At 48.4% G+C, this 15,042-nt stretch overlaps 1 protein-coding gene across 1 annotated transcript in view; it reads left to right on the forward strand.

Moving 5' to 3' along the window:
* The first annotated feature begins 4,310 nt into the window (after nt 1–4,310).
* The window catches only part of NECAP2 (NECAP endocytosis associated 2), a 325,616-nt gene continuing 314,884 nt past the window's right edge, over nt 4,311–15,042 (forward strand). Inside the window, exon 1 of the mRNA XM_069611115.1 lies at nt 4,311–4,452. Within this exon, the coding sequence (XP_069467216.1) occupies nt 4,361–4,452 (92 nt within the window). The 5' untranslated portion in view covers nt 4,311–4,360. The remainder of the gene's footprint in view (nt 4,453–15,042) is intronic.

Genomic DNA, 15,042 nt, shown 5'->3' on the forward strand with positions numbered 1-15,042 from the left:
AAGGAGTGTTCAAAATGTCGACGCTTCGGTCACGTGGCCCAGGCCTGCACGTGGAGGGGAAAAGCCGTCACCCGCATCGACGGCGACAAAGAGTCAAGCAAAGACGACGAGCTACACAACAAACCCATGGTCATCATGGTCAACGCCCCCAAGCCAGAAGGGAAAAGCCCCACTGTACAATAAAAGTGGACGGCATGGAGACACGAGTCATGGCTGACTCAGGATCAGATCTCACCATCCTGCCCATTAACACCTACAAAGAGATGATGGGGTGAGACAAAGTAGAAATTAGAGCCACCAGACAAAAGCCGACAGTCTTCGGAGGTGCCACAGTGGATCTGCTCAGCTACATTAAAGCAAGGATTGAGTTCAAAGGCAGGTACACTATAACAAAAGTCTTCTCAAGACCCCGCCGTACTAGGGTGGGACGATCAACACAGGCTCAGCATAAGGCTAGACCCCAGCACGCCAGAACAAGTGCTTGCGGTCTCTTCAGGAGGAGCGCTGAATTGGAAAAAAGCCTTCCCTGGCCTGTTCTCCGAAACTCCAGGTAAAATCAAGGACTATGTCCACAAGATCCGCCTCAAACCCAACGCAGGGCCCGTGAAGCACAAGGTCAGGTCCGTATCTGCCATAGCGAGACCTGCGCTGGAAGCCCACCTCCAGAAGATGGTCGAAGAGGGCACCATCGAAACAGTAGAATCCTCAGAATGGTTGAGCCCAGTAGTGCTCATAAAAAAAAATCTTCGAACGACCTCAGGGTCTGAATTGACCTCAGAAGCCTCAACCTTGAAGTTCTCACCGACAGCTTCCCGCTTCCCAGCATCAGTGAGATAGTACTCATGATGAAAGAAGCAACGGTGTTCTCAAAGCTAGACATGCGTGACGCTTACGACCATATCAGCCTGCACAAACCCAAGCGCCCACTCACAGCGTTCTTCACCCCGTTCGGCACGTTCCAGTATACCAGAATGCTGTTCGGCTTGTCCTCAGCAGCATCCGCCTTCAAAAGGATGATGAGCTCCTTGCTGAAAGGAATAGCAAACGTCTCCTACTTTCAGGACGACATACTCGTGTACGCAAATAACTCAGAGACCCACGACAAGGCACTCGCTGCAGTACTGAGCAGACTGCAAGAAGCAGGGGTCACCTGCACCACGGAAAATGCGTTTTCGGCATAGGGGAAGTTGAATACCTCGGCTATCGCATCTCGAAGGAGGGAGTGAGCCCCAAGAAGAACCTCCTGGAAGCCATAACCGACGCTCCGGCCCCAATGTCCAAAGATGCACTCCGTTCCTTTCTGGGCCTCGTGGAATACTACGCGAAATTCGTCCCGAGATTCTCGGAAACCACGTCCCCCATGAGGGAACTCCTGAAGAAAGGTGCGAGCTACGCATGGGGGTCCCAGTAGGACGAAGCATTCAAGGAAATCAAGAGAAGGATCCTCCATGCACCCTGTTTAAAACCCTTCAACCCAGAATGGGAAACGTGCATCACGACAGATGCCAGCACATACGGGCTAGGCGCCACCCTAACTCAAAAAAGGGGTGATACTGAGAACATTGTAGTGTTCGTCTCAAAGGGCCTGTCAACATCGGGAAAAAAACCCTCCACAGTGGAGAAGGAAATGCTTACATGTGCCTGGGCTATAGAATACTTCCGGTCGTATGTCTGGGGTACAAAATTCTGATTGGTCAACGACCACAAATCCCTCATGCACATGCTAAGTTCAGGGGGCACCAAGACCACCACACTGAGACTGGGCAGAATCGCTGCCAAACTCAAAGAATACACCTATGAAACAGCCCACATTGCAGGCTAGAAGAACGCCCAAGCAGATTGTATGTCAAGGCTCCTGAACCAAAATGCCCCAGGAACCACATTCCTCAAAGACGAATGCGTAGTGGCCACCATAGGCGATCTCAGGAACGGCGAGTTTATGGAACTAAGTGAGCGCCACTGGCAAGATGAATATGAGCAGGACGAAGCCCTCCGCCGTGTGGCAAAGAGGGTCTGCGAAGGATGGCCCAACTAAAGAGCAGTCGCAGAAGGCCTACACCACTACTGGAAAGCGAGCAATGAAATTATGGCCATGAATGGCCTCATTCTGCGAGGGACCGGGCGATTCCCCCCAGAGGCATCCGGAAAGTCATCCTGTGCAGAGCTCATTCGGGCCACCTAGGCAGCAACATGACGAGGCGTAGAGTACGCGACGCCTACTGGTGGCCAGGCATGGACCAGGACATACGGGCGATAATAGAGAGGTGCCATGAATGCATCAACAGCGACAAACGCCTGTCCGTGAGACAGGCCCCCATGATGCCCACTGAGGTCCCCAAAGGAGTGTGGCACAAAATAGGTCTGGACTTCATCGGCCCACTGGACGGCATGTCCTCAGAGCACAAGTTTGGAATCGTCATGGTGGACTACTTCTCCAAGTGGGGTGAGGTTGAATTCGCCCCAGACATCACCACCGGCACGGTCATCGAGGCACTCACCACCGTCTTCCAGCGCAAAGGCCTTCCTGGATAGTGACCGACAATGGGGTGCAGCTAGTGTCCCGAGAAATTGAGAGATTCCTCAAAAAGCACAACATTCGACAGGTGAGAGTGAGTCTGTACCATCCCCAAGCCAACAGGCTCATCGAGAGAGCAAACCGCTTCATCAAAGGCGCGCTACAGTTGGCGCATGCATCGGGCTTAGACCCCAGCAAGACAGTAAAAGAGGCCATTGCGGCCCGCCGCATCACACTAAACGCCATCACAGGTGTGTCACCCTTCCAACTGTTGAGAGGGAGACGGGCGGCGTCCATGCTGGTACCGCCTTGGCTACACCAAGTAAGGGTAGATGAAGATGTGGACATGCAAGACATAATATTCCGCATGCAGAGAAACAAGGAAGCAATGAAGGCCCAAGGGGACAAACGCAGGGCCGCTCAATGCATAGCAGTTAGCGAAGGCGATCTGGTAAAAATAGGCCTTCCCCATAAAGACACCATGACCGGCTCCAAATACAGTAGACTCATAGAGGTCATCGCAAAGGGACCCAACCACATATGCAGCAGCGATGGTAGGCGATGGAACTTGGAAAGAGAGGCCATGTACCGCAGAAGAGAATCTACCAGCCACCCATCTGGGGAAGCAGGAGAAGGACTGGCCCAGCAAAGTCCATCCAGCAATCAGCATCATACCACTCATCGGGAAGGCAGTATCACGAAGAACCCGCAAGCATGAGCCCGTCGTCCCCGCCTGAGGGAGCACAGAGAGAAATGACACGAGGAGAACCTGATCCACCCGAATCTCCCCACGTCCCAAGTCGCCAGTCAGTTCCACCCTCCGAACAAGGCAGACCCCAGCGTGAGAGAAGGAAACCAAGCAAGTTCTCAGACTATGTTATGCACTGACCACATGTCCTTTTTTTCACCAGAGGAGGTGTGTTGGGGACTTCCTGATGCGAGATCGTGGGATGCGATCTTGCGAGAACAGCTGTGCAAGAAAAGCGAGGGAAAGCGCTTCTCGTCAGAAGCAGGCAGGAGAGCGCAGCAATAGGACTGCCCCCACGCTTCTCCTGAACCACGGAGCTGCTAGGTTTCCAGGCCTGTGAACACAACACACACCAGAGTGTAATGCCATGGCTGATGACAGCCTCCTGGGGGCTCTGGTCTGAACTGTGTGCACCTCCCAGGGGCACATGAGCAGCACAGAAGCAGCTCCCTTAATAAGATTGCCAAACTGTGAGTAGCAGTTGTACTCCCCTTGCCTGGACAATATACACCCAAGTTGATCCCCTCATCTCCGGTATCAAATAAATACCACGGCACAGTTGCATGGTGTCCTGTCTTCATTGAGCTCACCACAGTATATTTCAAGTCATCCCTCTTAAACATGGTGGGTGTTGTTTTCGCCCTGTTTGCGTAAACTTTTTTAAAGCCTCTTGCTTGCCTGCCGAGTCAACCCTTATGCCCCCCCCCCTTACACAACTGCTCCCCACCCCCATGCTACCGCTGAGTATTTGTTCCATTTCCAGCACTGTCTAGACTATAGGACGGTATTTACTGCATTAAGAGGATATCACTCTGAGCTTATAGAACAGCAGCTCTATGTATGCATTAAAGTAAACCATACTGTTAGACCGTTTCCTGGGGGTCTTCCCCGAACCATTCTGTTATCAACCTGTTTGCCTGGGCTAGCAACCAGCATGGTGTCCACACAAGTGCCTCTCTACCTGGGTCCAGCACAAAACTTTAACTTTCTAGTTTTTTGTTTGGAACTCTGTGGCTATTCCACGGCGGGCCGCCCCATCACCCGCTGTTGTCGCCGCCCGGCTCCGCCCATGCTGCGCTTCCGGGTGTTAACGGAAGATGGCGGACAGCGACTATGAATCGGTTCTTTGCGTGAAACCCGAGGTGCATGTATACCGAATTCCCCCACGTAGCAGCAACCGGGGCTACAGGTAAGACTGGGAGCGGGCTGGCCCATGGGGTTTGGAAGTGCTGTAGCAATCGGGGGCACAGCTGGGATGACAGCTCCCTGTTAAGCTGCGAAGAAGGACTCTAACTTAGGGCTGCGGAGTGGGAAGTCGTGGGTAACACCAGCACGAGAGGGAACTTTTTGGCAAGCAAGGCATAGCAGAGTTTAAGCAAGAAGAGCCGTCCGGGTGTACTTTGTTCTGTGCCAAACATCTGCCGGTAAATGTGCAACGCAAAACGTCCCGGCTCAGGAGCAGTCTCTGAATCACTACAACGCGCACTAACTACCCAGGATATCCACGGACACAAGGTCTCGCACTTACCAGAGCAAACAGGAACGCATTCTTTATAGTTGGATTTGGGAACACCTCTTATTGGGGCCTCTTTGTAGTTAAAATATCGCGTCTGCTCTGGTTTGCTGGTTTACACAGTAATTTGCCTAAATAATTTTATTTAGTGGTATTAAACTGTGTTGTCAGTTCTTGTTATACTACTCTGTGCAAGTCTAAGACCCTGATTCGTGGAATTATTTGCTTGTAAAACAGGGATTTACGAGCAGGGCAGGTTCTAGCCAACTTGGTACCCCCCCCCCCCCACTCGTCACGCCCAAACTACACCTATGTTGAATATTAAATGTTAAAGGTATTTGTACCGCCCATAATCACCAACGGAATTGGTCCCCGGGTGCTCTGGCGGATCTGTAAGTGATAAGGGGGGGGATTGGTTAGGTGGGTGAAGAGGGAGTAGTAGGATAGTGAGAGCACTGGTGTTCTGTTGGCAGCTTCAACTCGGTGTACACCGGGTGCTGAGCTTTGGTGCGGGTATTGGATCGGTGTCAGTCCGCGTGTGCTGTTGCTCCGTCTTATGTGTTGCAGTGTTGAGAAGTGCGTGCGGCTTGTTGTGCGAGAGATGGTAGTGTGAGTTTTTTGAGTGAGATAAGTATGCAGAGTTTGAGCTTATATTGGTTGGTGGGTTACATGACCTTTAGCATGCTAACATTCACAGTTTTGTCTAAGTGTGGCACTTGTTGGCCTTCACATGTGGGCATGCCAACATTCACAGACTTTTCTAGGTGCGGCGCAGGCTAGTGTTTAGAAATCTGTCTAGGTGTGGGCATGCTAAGGTTCATAACTTAATCTGGATGCTACTCAGGCTGGTGTTCACAATTCTAAGTGTGGCACCTGCTAACATTCAAGTTTCATCTAGGCGCGAGCATGTTATCCCTCAATCAATCCTATCTAGATGCGACGCAGGCCAATTGTCCACAATTCTAAGCGTGGCCTGTGCTAGTCTTCACGTTTAGCGTGGGTGCGGGCATGCTAATATTTAGAGTCCTATCTAGATGCGACGCAGGCTAATATTCACAAGTCCATCTAAGTGCGGGCATGTTAACATTCAAGGTCCTATCTAGATGTGACACCGGCCAGTATTCACAATTCTATCCAAGTGCGGGCATGCCAACATTCAAAGTCCCATCCAGATGCGACGCAGGCCAATATCCACAACTCCATCTAAGGGTGGCCATGCTAATATTCACAATTCTATCTAAATGCGTCTGTCGTCCTGGGTATGGTCTGTTCGGTACGTAAAAGTGGGTGAGTCACTTGAGGGCTTTCGTCTGGGTCTAAGTATGTGATCAGTCTCTGGAGCCTTCCTTTAGTGGCTATTTTCCATGATATCTTATGCTCTGTCGAGTGGTTGGTTCTTTGGTTTGAGTGTTTGTCCAATTTGAGAGTGGCCGAGGTTGGAGTTATTTTCACAGTTGTTTTAATGTCTGCGCATTCTAGTGCGTCTCCGTTGTGGTTACGCTGTGAAGAGCCATGATTTGAGGAGTTTCCTGAATGCTAGGTGGATTGTTTTGTTCCGTATATTCTTAGGTAGGTCGTTCCAGGTTTTGGGAGCCTGGTGAGAGAAAGAGGATCCTCAGAGTTTTTTTCTATTGTAGGGTTTTGGTTCCAGGCGTACGTTGGTGCTTGATCTTAGTGTTCTTGTTGGTTGATGTAGGCGTAGTTTGTCGCTTAGGAATTGTGCGCCTTGTTTGTGATTTGCTCTGTGCTTGATGCACATGGACTTGAACTTTATTTGCTGTTTTAGTGGTAGCCAGTGTAGTATTTTTAGCGCGGGTGTGATGTGTTCTCTTCTGGGTAGCTTGAGGAGGAGTCTGGCTGCTGCATTTTGTATGCGTTGAAGTTTTTTTTAGAAGTCGTTTGGGCATGCCCAGGTATAGGCTATTGGCATAGTCTACTCTGGACATGATCAGAGCGATGATGGTAAGTGTTTTGTTGGCGAACGACAGGAACGGTAGGATCCTTTTTGATGCTCGCAGGAGGAAGAAACATTTCTTGATTACCGAGTTTACTTGTGGCTCTAGAGTGAGGTTGGTATCCATCAGGACCCCTAGGTTTTTTACAGTTGATGATGGTTCTGGTGTGGTGCTGAGCTCTCTTGGCCAGGGGATGTAGTTTTCTTCTTCTTTTTCTTCTTTCTTTTCTTTTTCTTCCCTGGGTTGATTTTGAGATGGTTGAGGTTCATCCAGTTGAATATGTCGCAAAGGCAATTCTCTAGTGTGGTGTTTTCTTCTCGGGTATCTTGTATTAAGAAATAATTGCTATATAAATTAAGGTGGTTTTGTTACATTTCAATGCAAGTACTTTACAGGAGAATTCTAATGTGAAAACACAGCTGGTGCTGTACAAGTAAATGGGTTTTCTGTCGTCTGCTCTTAGGGAAGACCTTGCCTGAATGCAGTTTCAAACTGCCCATACTCGCACTTTGCTATGTGACCAACCAACCGGGGTCTGAGTGCCCACTAACCACTGGCCCTATGTGGCAGGTATTCTGTTCGTACTACCTCACTTGTATCTTGCAAGGGGCAATACTATGCTAACCATATGAATTATTTTCTTATGGAAGGTTCTCATTCCAAGATGGATAGTCTGTCACACTCTTATTCAACTCTTTTAAAATACCTCTATGAAAGGGGACAAATCGCACCAGTGAGGGCTCCTGTATGCTTTGCATTAAATCAGAGCCTTTCAGGACCACAAGGGCAGGACCCTTTACTGCATTGCTGACCTGAACAGCCATGTCAACATCACCTCTAATACACCATGTGCTTGGTCAGACCACCACATCATTGGATACTTATTCCCTTCACAAAAACTCCCCCGTACTCCCTTTTCCTCTCTTCCACCGACCTTAGCTCGGAGCTCCAGGAAAATCACCAAAGACTCTATATCACCCTCTCTCGCCACCCTCAGCGTATCTCAAACTGTAACAGCCGCCCCCCCAAGTCCTAGCAGATCTTTATGCCAGTACTCAAACGAAAGCAGTTAACAAGGTTGCCCCCCTCCTGCCCAGAAAGTCAAAACCTACATGCCACCTCAACCCATGGTTCACCAAAGCCCTATGCTCTAAAAAGAGACAGACGGAAGCCCTTTGGAAAAAAGATCCAGCGGATCGCCCCAAAACAGTCTTTAACAAAAATGGCTAAAGAATATAAACATGCCATCAGGACAGCCAAAGCTCACATCTACAACTCCAGAATCGAAAAAGCCATTTCCAACTCCCAGCAATTAAAAATCCTCAGAGAACTCGAGACACCAATCACAGCCCCCAACTCCAAAATCAAAGACCTTACATGGTGTACTAACATCCAGAATGTCATGCAAGACAAAATCCAAACTCTACAGAACAAAATTGAGTTGAAACAGCTCAAAACCATCCCTACTGACCCAGTACTCCCCACACATGCCTTCCACTTTAAGGGAATCTCGGAATTCGATACAGCCAACATCCTTAAAAACCTTAAACCATCAAACTGCTGGGGAGACATCTGTTCAGCGTCCATAATCAAAGAATGCGCTGAAATTCATCAACGCCTCCTTCGCCTCAACCTCAAGGAATACTGTGTCCGCCCCTTACTCAAAAAACCCTCCCTGGACCCCTCGACACCAAACTACCACCCTCACAACTGTACCCTTCCTGCTAAAGGTCCTTGACAGAGCTGCATACAACCAAATCCAGACCTACCTTGAATCTAGCCACATCCTAGGTATGCGCCAATCAGGCTTTCGACCAGGCCGCAGCACTCAATCGGCCCTACTTGATTTTAAAAATCCAACTGGACACTTTCAGAGATGAGAGCAAACCAGGCATCGTACTCCTGCTAGATCTCTCGGCCGCCTTTTTGATCTTGTAGACCACGAGACCTTCGCTCACCATCTCTCCACATCACCAAATGTCTCTCCTGAAGTCACTTCGTGGATAGCCTCCTATCCAGAAGGGAGAACCATGAGTCTTCTCAGACACTGCTAATGCTACTCCCATCCCCATCCCGTATGGCTCCCCTTCCTGTAAAACACATTTACCAAACCCCTATTCGACCTCTTGGATGCTATCGGCATATATTATACCAACTATGCCGATGATACCCAAATACTCCTACCTCTCTCAGGCTCCTATGATGAAGACACCCTAATGCTCAACAAAATCTACTCTACAATCCAAACTTGGATGATAACTAACCACCTATGTCTAAATAACAAGACTGAGATCCTCTTGGCAGGCTCTCCTGCCACGCTTTAGAAACCTAGCTGGCAGTATACCTCCTTCAGGATAGACGAGTTCCAGAACCCTGTTTCAGCCGCTGTAAAAACGTTGGGGGTCCACCTGGACGCCACCCTATCCAACACCAAACAAGTAAGTGCAGTCGCCTCTTCCGCAGCCTACACAGCCAAACTTATGAATGCAGCAGATATTTCTTTACACCAGAGAGTTGCCTGACCATTGCGAGAGCCACTACGGGAGCAAAATTGGATTACTGTAATGTTCTCGGGACTTTCAAACAGAATATTAACAAGCTACAGATAATACAAATTAACGCCCTCTGAGCATTGTTAAACATCCCCAAAAGAGACCACATCTCTGCTGCCAGAACACAGGCGCGTTGGCTCCCCATTTGGGAAAGGGTTATCCTCATGACCCTGTCCATCACACACAAATGCTTGAGCAACAGTGCCCCATAATATTTCTCCCAGAAAATTAAGAGGGCAAACTCCATCGGACCAGTCAGGTCTCGCTATGCTGATCGACTCACCCTACCATAAGTGAAGAGCCAAAGGAGGGGGGGTTGAGCTTCCTGACTGTTGCTGCCATCAACTGGAATGCCCTCCCGCCAGAACCAAGAGCACAAAACTCCTGTAAGGCCTTGAAAACCTGGCTATTGCCTAAACAGACTTCCTCCTACACTTGCCATAAAAGCTATGATAGTTATTGTCATTAACTTGCATTGTTGCTTTTTTCTGCATGTACATGTCACTCTGCTTTAAATTATTATGCTTCATTTAACTGGTCCTGTAACAGCGCCCTGGTGCTTCAGGGTTTGGGCGCTTTACAAATGAAATAAATAAAATAAGAGTGATCAGAGATCTCGATATTGGATGAACAAGTCTGTGATAACAGGATTGTATGTGTGAATCTCTAAATTCATAACAGATTCATGACTTGCTGCTCATATCACTGTTCACAACACTCACCCCAACATTACAATGTTTGTAACCATAAACCATACATATTCATTTGGACAGCTTAAGTTTTTGGATGCAAGTAGAAAATGGCTGCAATATCAGAGACTCAAATGGGGTACAAGGCCACTTTTGATTGTTTGTGAAGAAATTCAGATGAGGCAGGACTGGGTCTCAGTGTGAGTATCGCCAACCGCAATACAGAAACATCTTTTGGGAATTATATCTATAGACAGGACAGAATACCGTAGAAGAGAGAACCAATAAACAATGCACAGAAAGGCTACAAAGAAAGGATTGTACCTCTTAAAAACTTTAGCCTTGCCAGTAATAAACTGATGAAGCATTTTAAACAAAACCGGCCTATAATGAATGGTAAAGGAAGAGCATCCGCCAACATTACAGCATACCCGGTACAGCATACCCGGACTATACGATGCTAGTGCAGAGACTGGGATACAGCTACATGGCCGTCAAGAGGAGGCTGCGAGCAGCAGGCATCAAGTACTGCTCCTGTACCCGGCAAAGCTGAAGGTGCTAGATGAGGGCAGAGCGCTCTTTTTTTGACACTCCCGAAGAGGTGGTAACGTGGCTGGATCTGCAGGGTTGCCCGAAACAAGAAGTGGACCGTGACCGGCAGGAACAGGACGGCTAAAAAACTGGTGCCGCGGACATTGGGGGTACCGGATTATACCGGGAAACGAGACTAGTTGAACACTGGATAGCATTCGGGCCCTGTGCCCGTCATGGACTGGAATATAGTAGGTAAATTGTAATTGGAAGCAGCATAAAGTTAACACAATGCGTAATACATTTGGAAATAGGAGCAATAGGATGGAGGCAACTCACCCCCGAAATACTAATAGTTAAGTGGCCATTAGGGCGACTTTACCCTACTGAGCCCTGAGCATAAGTTTGTGCTGGACGGGGCTAAATGTGGGGGTGCCTGAGATCCAGGGATGGAGCTAGGCAACAGTTGGTGGGGGGGTGGGGGGAATGGAGGTCGGATGTTTGGGTTGTACTTAGCTTTGGGGAGTTTAAGTTTAAATATGAGCCTACAGTTGAAGGGTTGTATCTGCATAGACTGTCCGGGAGGGTTCGGTTGGGAATGAGGGAGGAAGAGATCAGAGCGCTATGGGAGATCTCAGGATAATGACGTGGAATGTCAGGGGACTTAACAGTTATATGAAGAGGAATAGAGTCATGCTGTATTTGAAAAGGCAAAAGATAGATGTTGCAGGAGACGCATTTGACGCAGGAGAAACTGGAGCTAGTTGGGGAAAAAATGGAAAGGGATTGTGGTGGGCTTGTCGTACTCTGCTTACGCCAGGGGAGTGCTTGTCTGGGTAGCACCTCATGTCCTGTTTCAGCTACTGCAGGAAATGGCGGAAACTGATGGGAGAATGGTTATATTGAGAGGGCTGTTGGAGAATAAAGAGGTATGCATCGTGAATACGTATGCCCCTAACCATAACACGGCGGCATACTTCAGGACTCCGTGCACTAACCTTAGTATGTGTGTGGGAAGCGTGGTTATTTGGGGCGGGGATTTCAATTGTGTAATGGATCCCAACGTGGATAGATCTGACAACAGGATTGATAGGCCCACCCCAGCGGCCAAAGCATTGCAGGTGTTACTAGATGATTTCGGCTTGGTAGACGTATGGAGAACAAAACATCCCAATGATAGGCAATATTCACATTATTCTGCCCCGCAGCAGCTACACACGAGACTGGACTATGTCTTTGTCACGCCGAATGTGGTGGCAGAGAGCACTCAAATAGAATACAAAGCGAGGGTCCTCTCGGATCACTCGCCCCTGATCCTTGGGTGGCCGGCAGAGGCACTCAAAGATCCGGTCTTTCGTGAGGACATAAGGGATGAGATCATTAACTATTTTGAGACGAATACTGGTAGTGTTGACTCGGCGGGTACACTATGGGAAGCTTTTAAGGTGGTGATGCGGGGGGCAGCCATAGCTAAGTCAAAGGGCCTGCAAGGTGGGGTTCTGGCTGACCTACAAAGAGTTGAAGACGAACTAGAAAGGACATTAGAATGTGACTGTGTGGACACTGAGCTAGTACTTAAACTACAACAGCAATGTGCGGAACATTGGGAAAGCCTCTGTAACCTCAATTATAAAAAGTATGTAGAAAGACAGCATGCGGGAGGAGATAAAACGGGTAGGCTGTACAAGAGTGAGACCCCTAGAACCCCTGATTAGGACAATAATTAGAGAAGATGGCGATGTAGTGGACACTCAAGAAGGAGTTAACAGGGAATTTGCGGATTATTATAGGGTGCTATACGGAGACAAGGAGGGGAGTAGTCAAGAGGAGATAACGAAACACTAGAAGATATAGGATTACCTAAAATAAGTAATGAGGCGAGAGAAGAGCTTGATGCACCAATTACCCTGGAGGAGCTGAGGGAGGTTGTGAAGCAGTTGCCCACCAGTAAGACCCCAGGAGCAGACGGGTTCCCTAGTGAATTTTACAAAGTATATAGAGAAGTGCTACCCCCATTACTAGACATGCTTAACGAAGCGTTTGAGATAGGAAGGTTGCCGGAGTCACTCGGAGAGGCGATCATAATACCGCTTCCTAAACCCAACAAACCGGGGTATAGCTGTAGCTCCTACAGGCCTTTAGCGATGCTGAACAAGGACAGCAAGATACTGACGGCTGTCCTGGCAAATAGATTGCAGAGAGTAATTAGCCCATTTGATCCGGGTGGATTAATTTACTATGTCCCAAACAGGAATATAACCCATAATCATAGGAGACTCCACCGTGTGATCGAATGGGCAGATAGAAACGAAGGCGAAATGGTGATTGTATCCCTAGACACAGTTAAAGCTTTTGACTCTGTTAAGTGGCCATGGCTGCTGGCAGCCCTGGGAGGTTGCGGAGTAGGGCCGGGTTATATCAGGTCGGGGAAAATGTTATACAGTGAGCCGTTAGCCAGAGTTCGAACAGGATCGGTGATATCCGAGAGATGGCAGCTTAGTAGAGGTACCAGGCAGGGGTGCCCCTGGTCCCCAATGCTTTATATCCTAGCCCTGGAGCCCCTAGCAATATACCTCAGGCAACAATACGATATGATAGTTATTGAGGTTGGGGAGGAGCGGCATCTAATATCCTTATATGCGGATGATTTATTATTATACTTGAAATACCCAGAAGAGAATCTTCAATATATCCTTGAAGTGATGGAGAAATACGCGGGGTTGTCTGGCATAGCGGTAAATCCTCAAAAATCCAGTATATTCCCCCTAGGTAGCTATAAGGGGACCCCGAAGGAAAGGGTGCCGGTGTTACAGAAACCATGGTTGATTGGTTCTTTCCATTACCTTGGCATAGATGTGTATCACACCGCAGAAGAGGAACATAAGCACAACACCGTGGTAGCTGTTGAGAAAATCCAGAAATGCATGAAGTTTTGGGAGAAGTTGCCCCTAGCTACGATGGGACAGGGGGCAATGCTTAAGATGGTGGTCCTACCTAGGCTTTTACATTATTTTAACAATATCCCACATATGAAACCCAAGGAGTTCTTCGCTAAATTGAATAGTGTGTGCAGGGACTTCCTATGGCATGGTACCCGGAATAGAGTAGCGCTATGGTAGTTGCAGAACTTCTACGAAAAGGGAGGTATCAGGCTGCCCAATTTTGAGGTCTACTACATAGCAAGTCAATTACAATATGTGGCCAATTGGCTCTCTGACGAAGTGACCCCTGAACATAGGTTGTTTGGGCGGGTTTGTACCCCATTTTACTTAAGGGAAATGATATGGTTGTCTGAAACCGATATGAAGGCGCGCCCTAAAATGATGATGTTGGGGTGGAAAATGTGGCGTTGAGCGTGTCGGGTGATGGAGGACCCATTCCCGTGCTCCCCGCAAGTACCGCTGGTCGCATTAGCAGGAGGGGACAAGCAGCTGAGGGTTATTATCAGAACCTACTAGGAATCGGTGGGACTGGTAACGTTGGGGGACATCTGGCAAGAGGGGACCATTAGTGATTTCGAAGAACTTGGGGAGGAGGTGGGATTACACACTGGCCAATATGTTAAATACCATAGGATGGTCCAGAAAATTCGGGAAAACGTGGCCTGAAACAGTGTTAGCAGAGGAACCAGATGCTACTGTGGGGGTAATATATGACATATTGGAAGGGGGACATGAGATTTCTAGATTGTATGAGATGGTCATGACCAAGGTGGGGAAGGAATTGACACATTTGAGACTTGATTGGGAGGAAGAGGTGGGGGCCCCGATGGGAGATGAGATGTGGGAACGTGCCCTGGGATATCACAAAAAAGTGTCAAACGCTAGACTTAAACAAATACAGCTGTACATAACGCACAGAGCATACATGACCCCTCTGAAGATATCCAAGTTCCGAAACGCAGGGCGACAGGTGTGACATATGTTTTGGTCATGCACAGTAATCAAAGGTTTCTGGGGTGAAGTGGCACACAAATTAGTGACAAAAAGGGGTCACGCTTGTCATAGATACGGCTTGGGCCTGCTTGCTGGGAGGGTTCCACAGACCACGGAAACTTAAACCTGTTGAGAAACTGAGAAACTTGGCATATGTGTTAGCAAAACGGAGGATCGCCATGGGATGGAAGAAGTGCCACAAGCCACGGGTGGAGGTATGGTGGAGGGAGTTACAGAAATGGGCGGAGGCTGAAACGGTAGTATGGCAGGAGGCGAGCGGCATGAGTGGGGAGGAAGAAGTGGGTACCTTGATGGCATGGAAACTATTAATAGCGGAACTGTTCGGATCTATATCGGACCCGACTGAATCCGAAGATAGTTAGACCCAGCCACATGTAGCAGATACTGAACGAGAAGTACAAATAGGCTCATAATGGAGGGTGGGGCTTGGGGAGCTGTGGCAAACTGGAAATACAAATGATGTTTACTGGAATTGTCGTAAATTACACTGCTTGTTAGGTTTGTTTGTATTGTTGTTTGGTTTGAATAAAATTAATAAACTATTTTTTTTAAAAAATGAATGGTAAAGGATCCACAGTTCCTC

Source organism: Ambystoma mexicanum, chromosome 8 (assembly GCF_040938575.1).
Source record: "Ambystoma mexicanum isolate Mex_15411 chromosome 8, UKY_AmexF1_1, whole genome shotgun sequence".
Lineage (NCBI taxonomy): Eukaryota > Metazoa > Chordata > Amphibia > Caudata > Ambystomatidae > Ambystoma > Ambystoma mexicanum.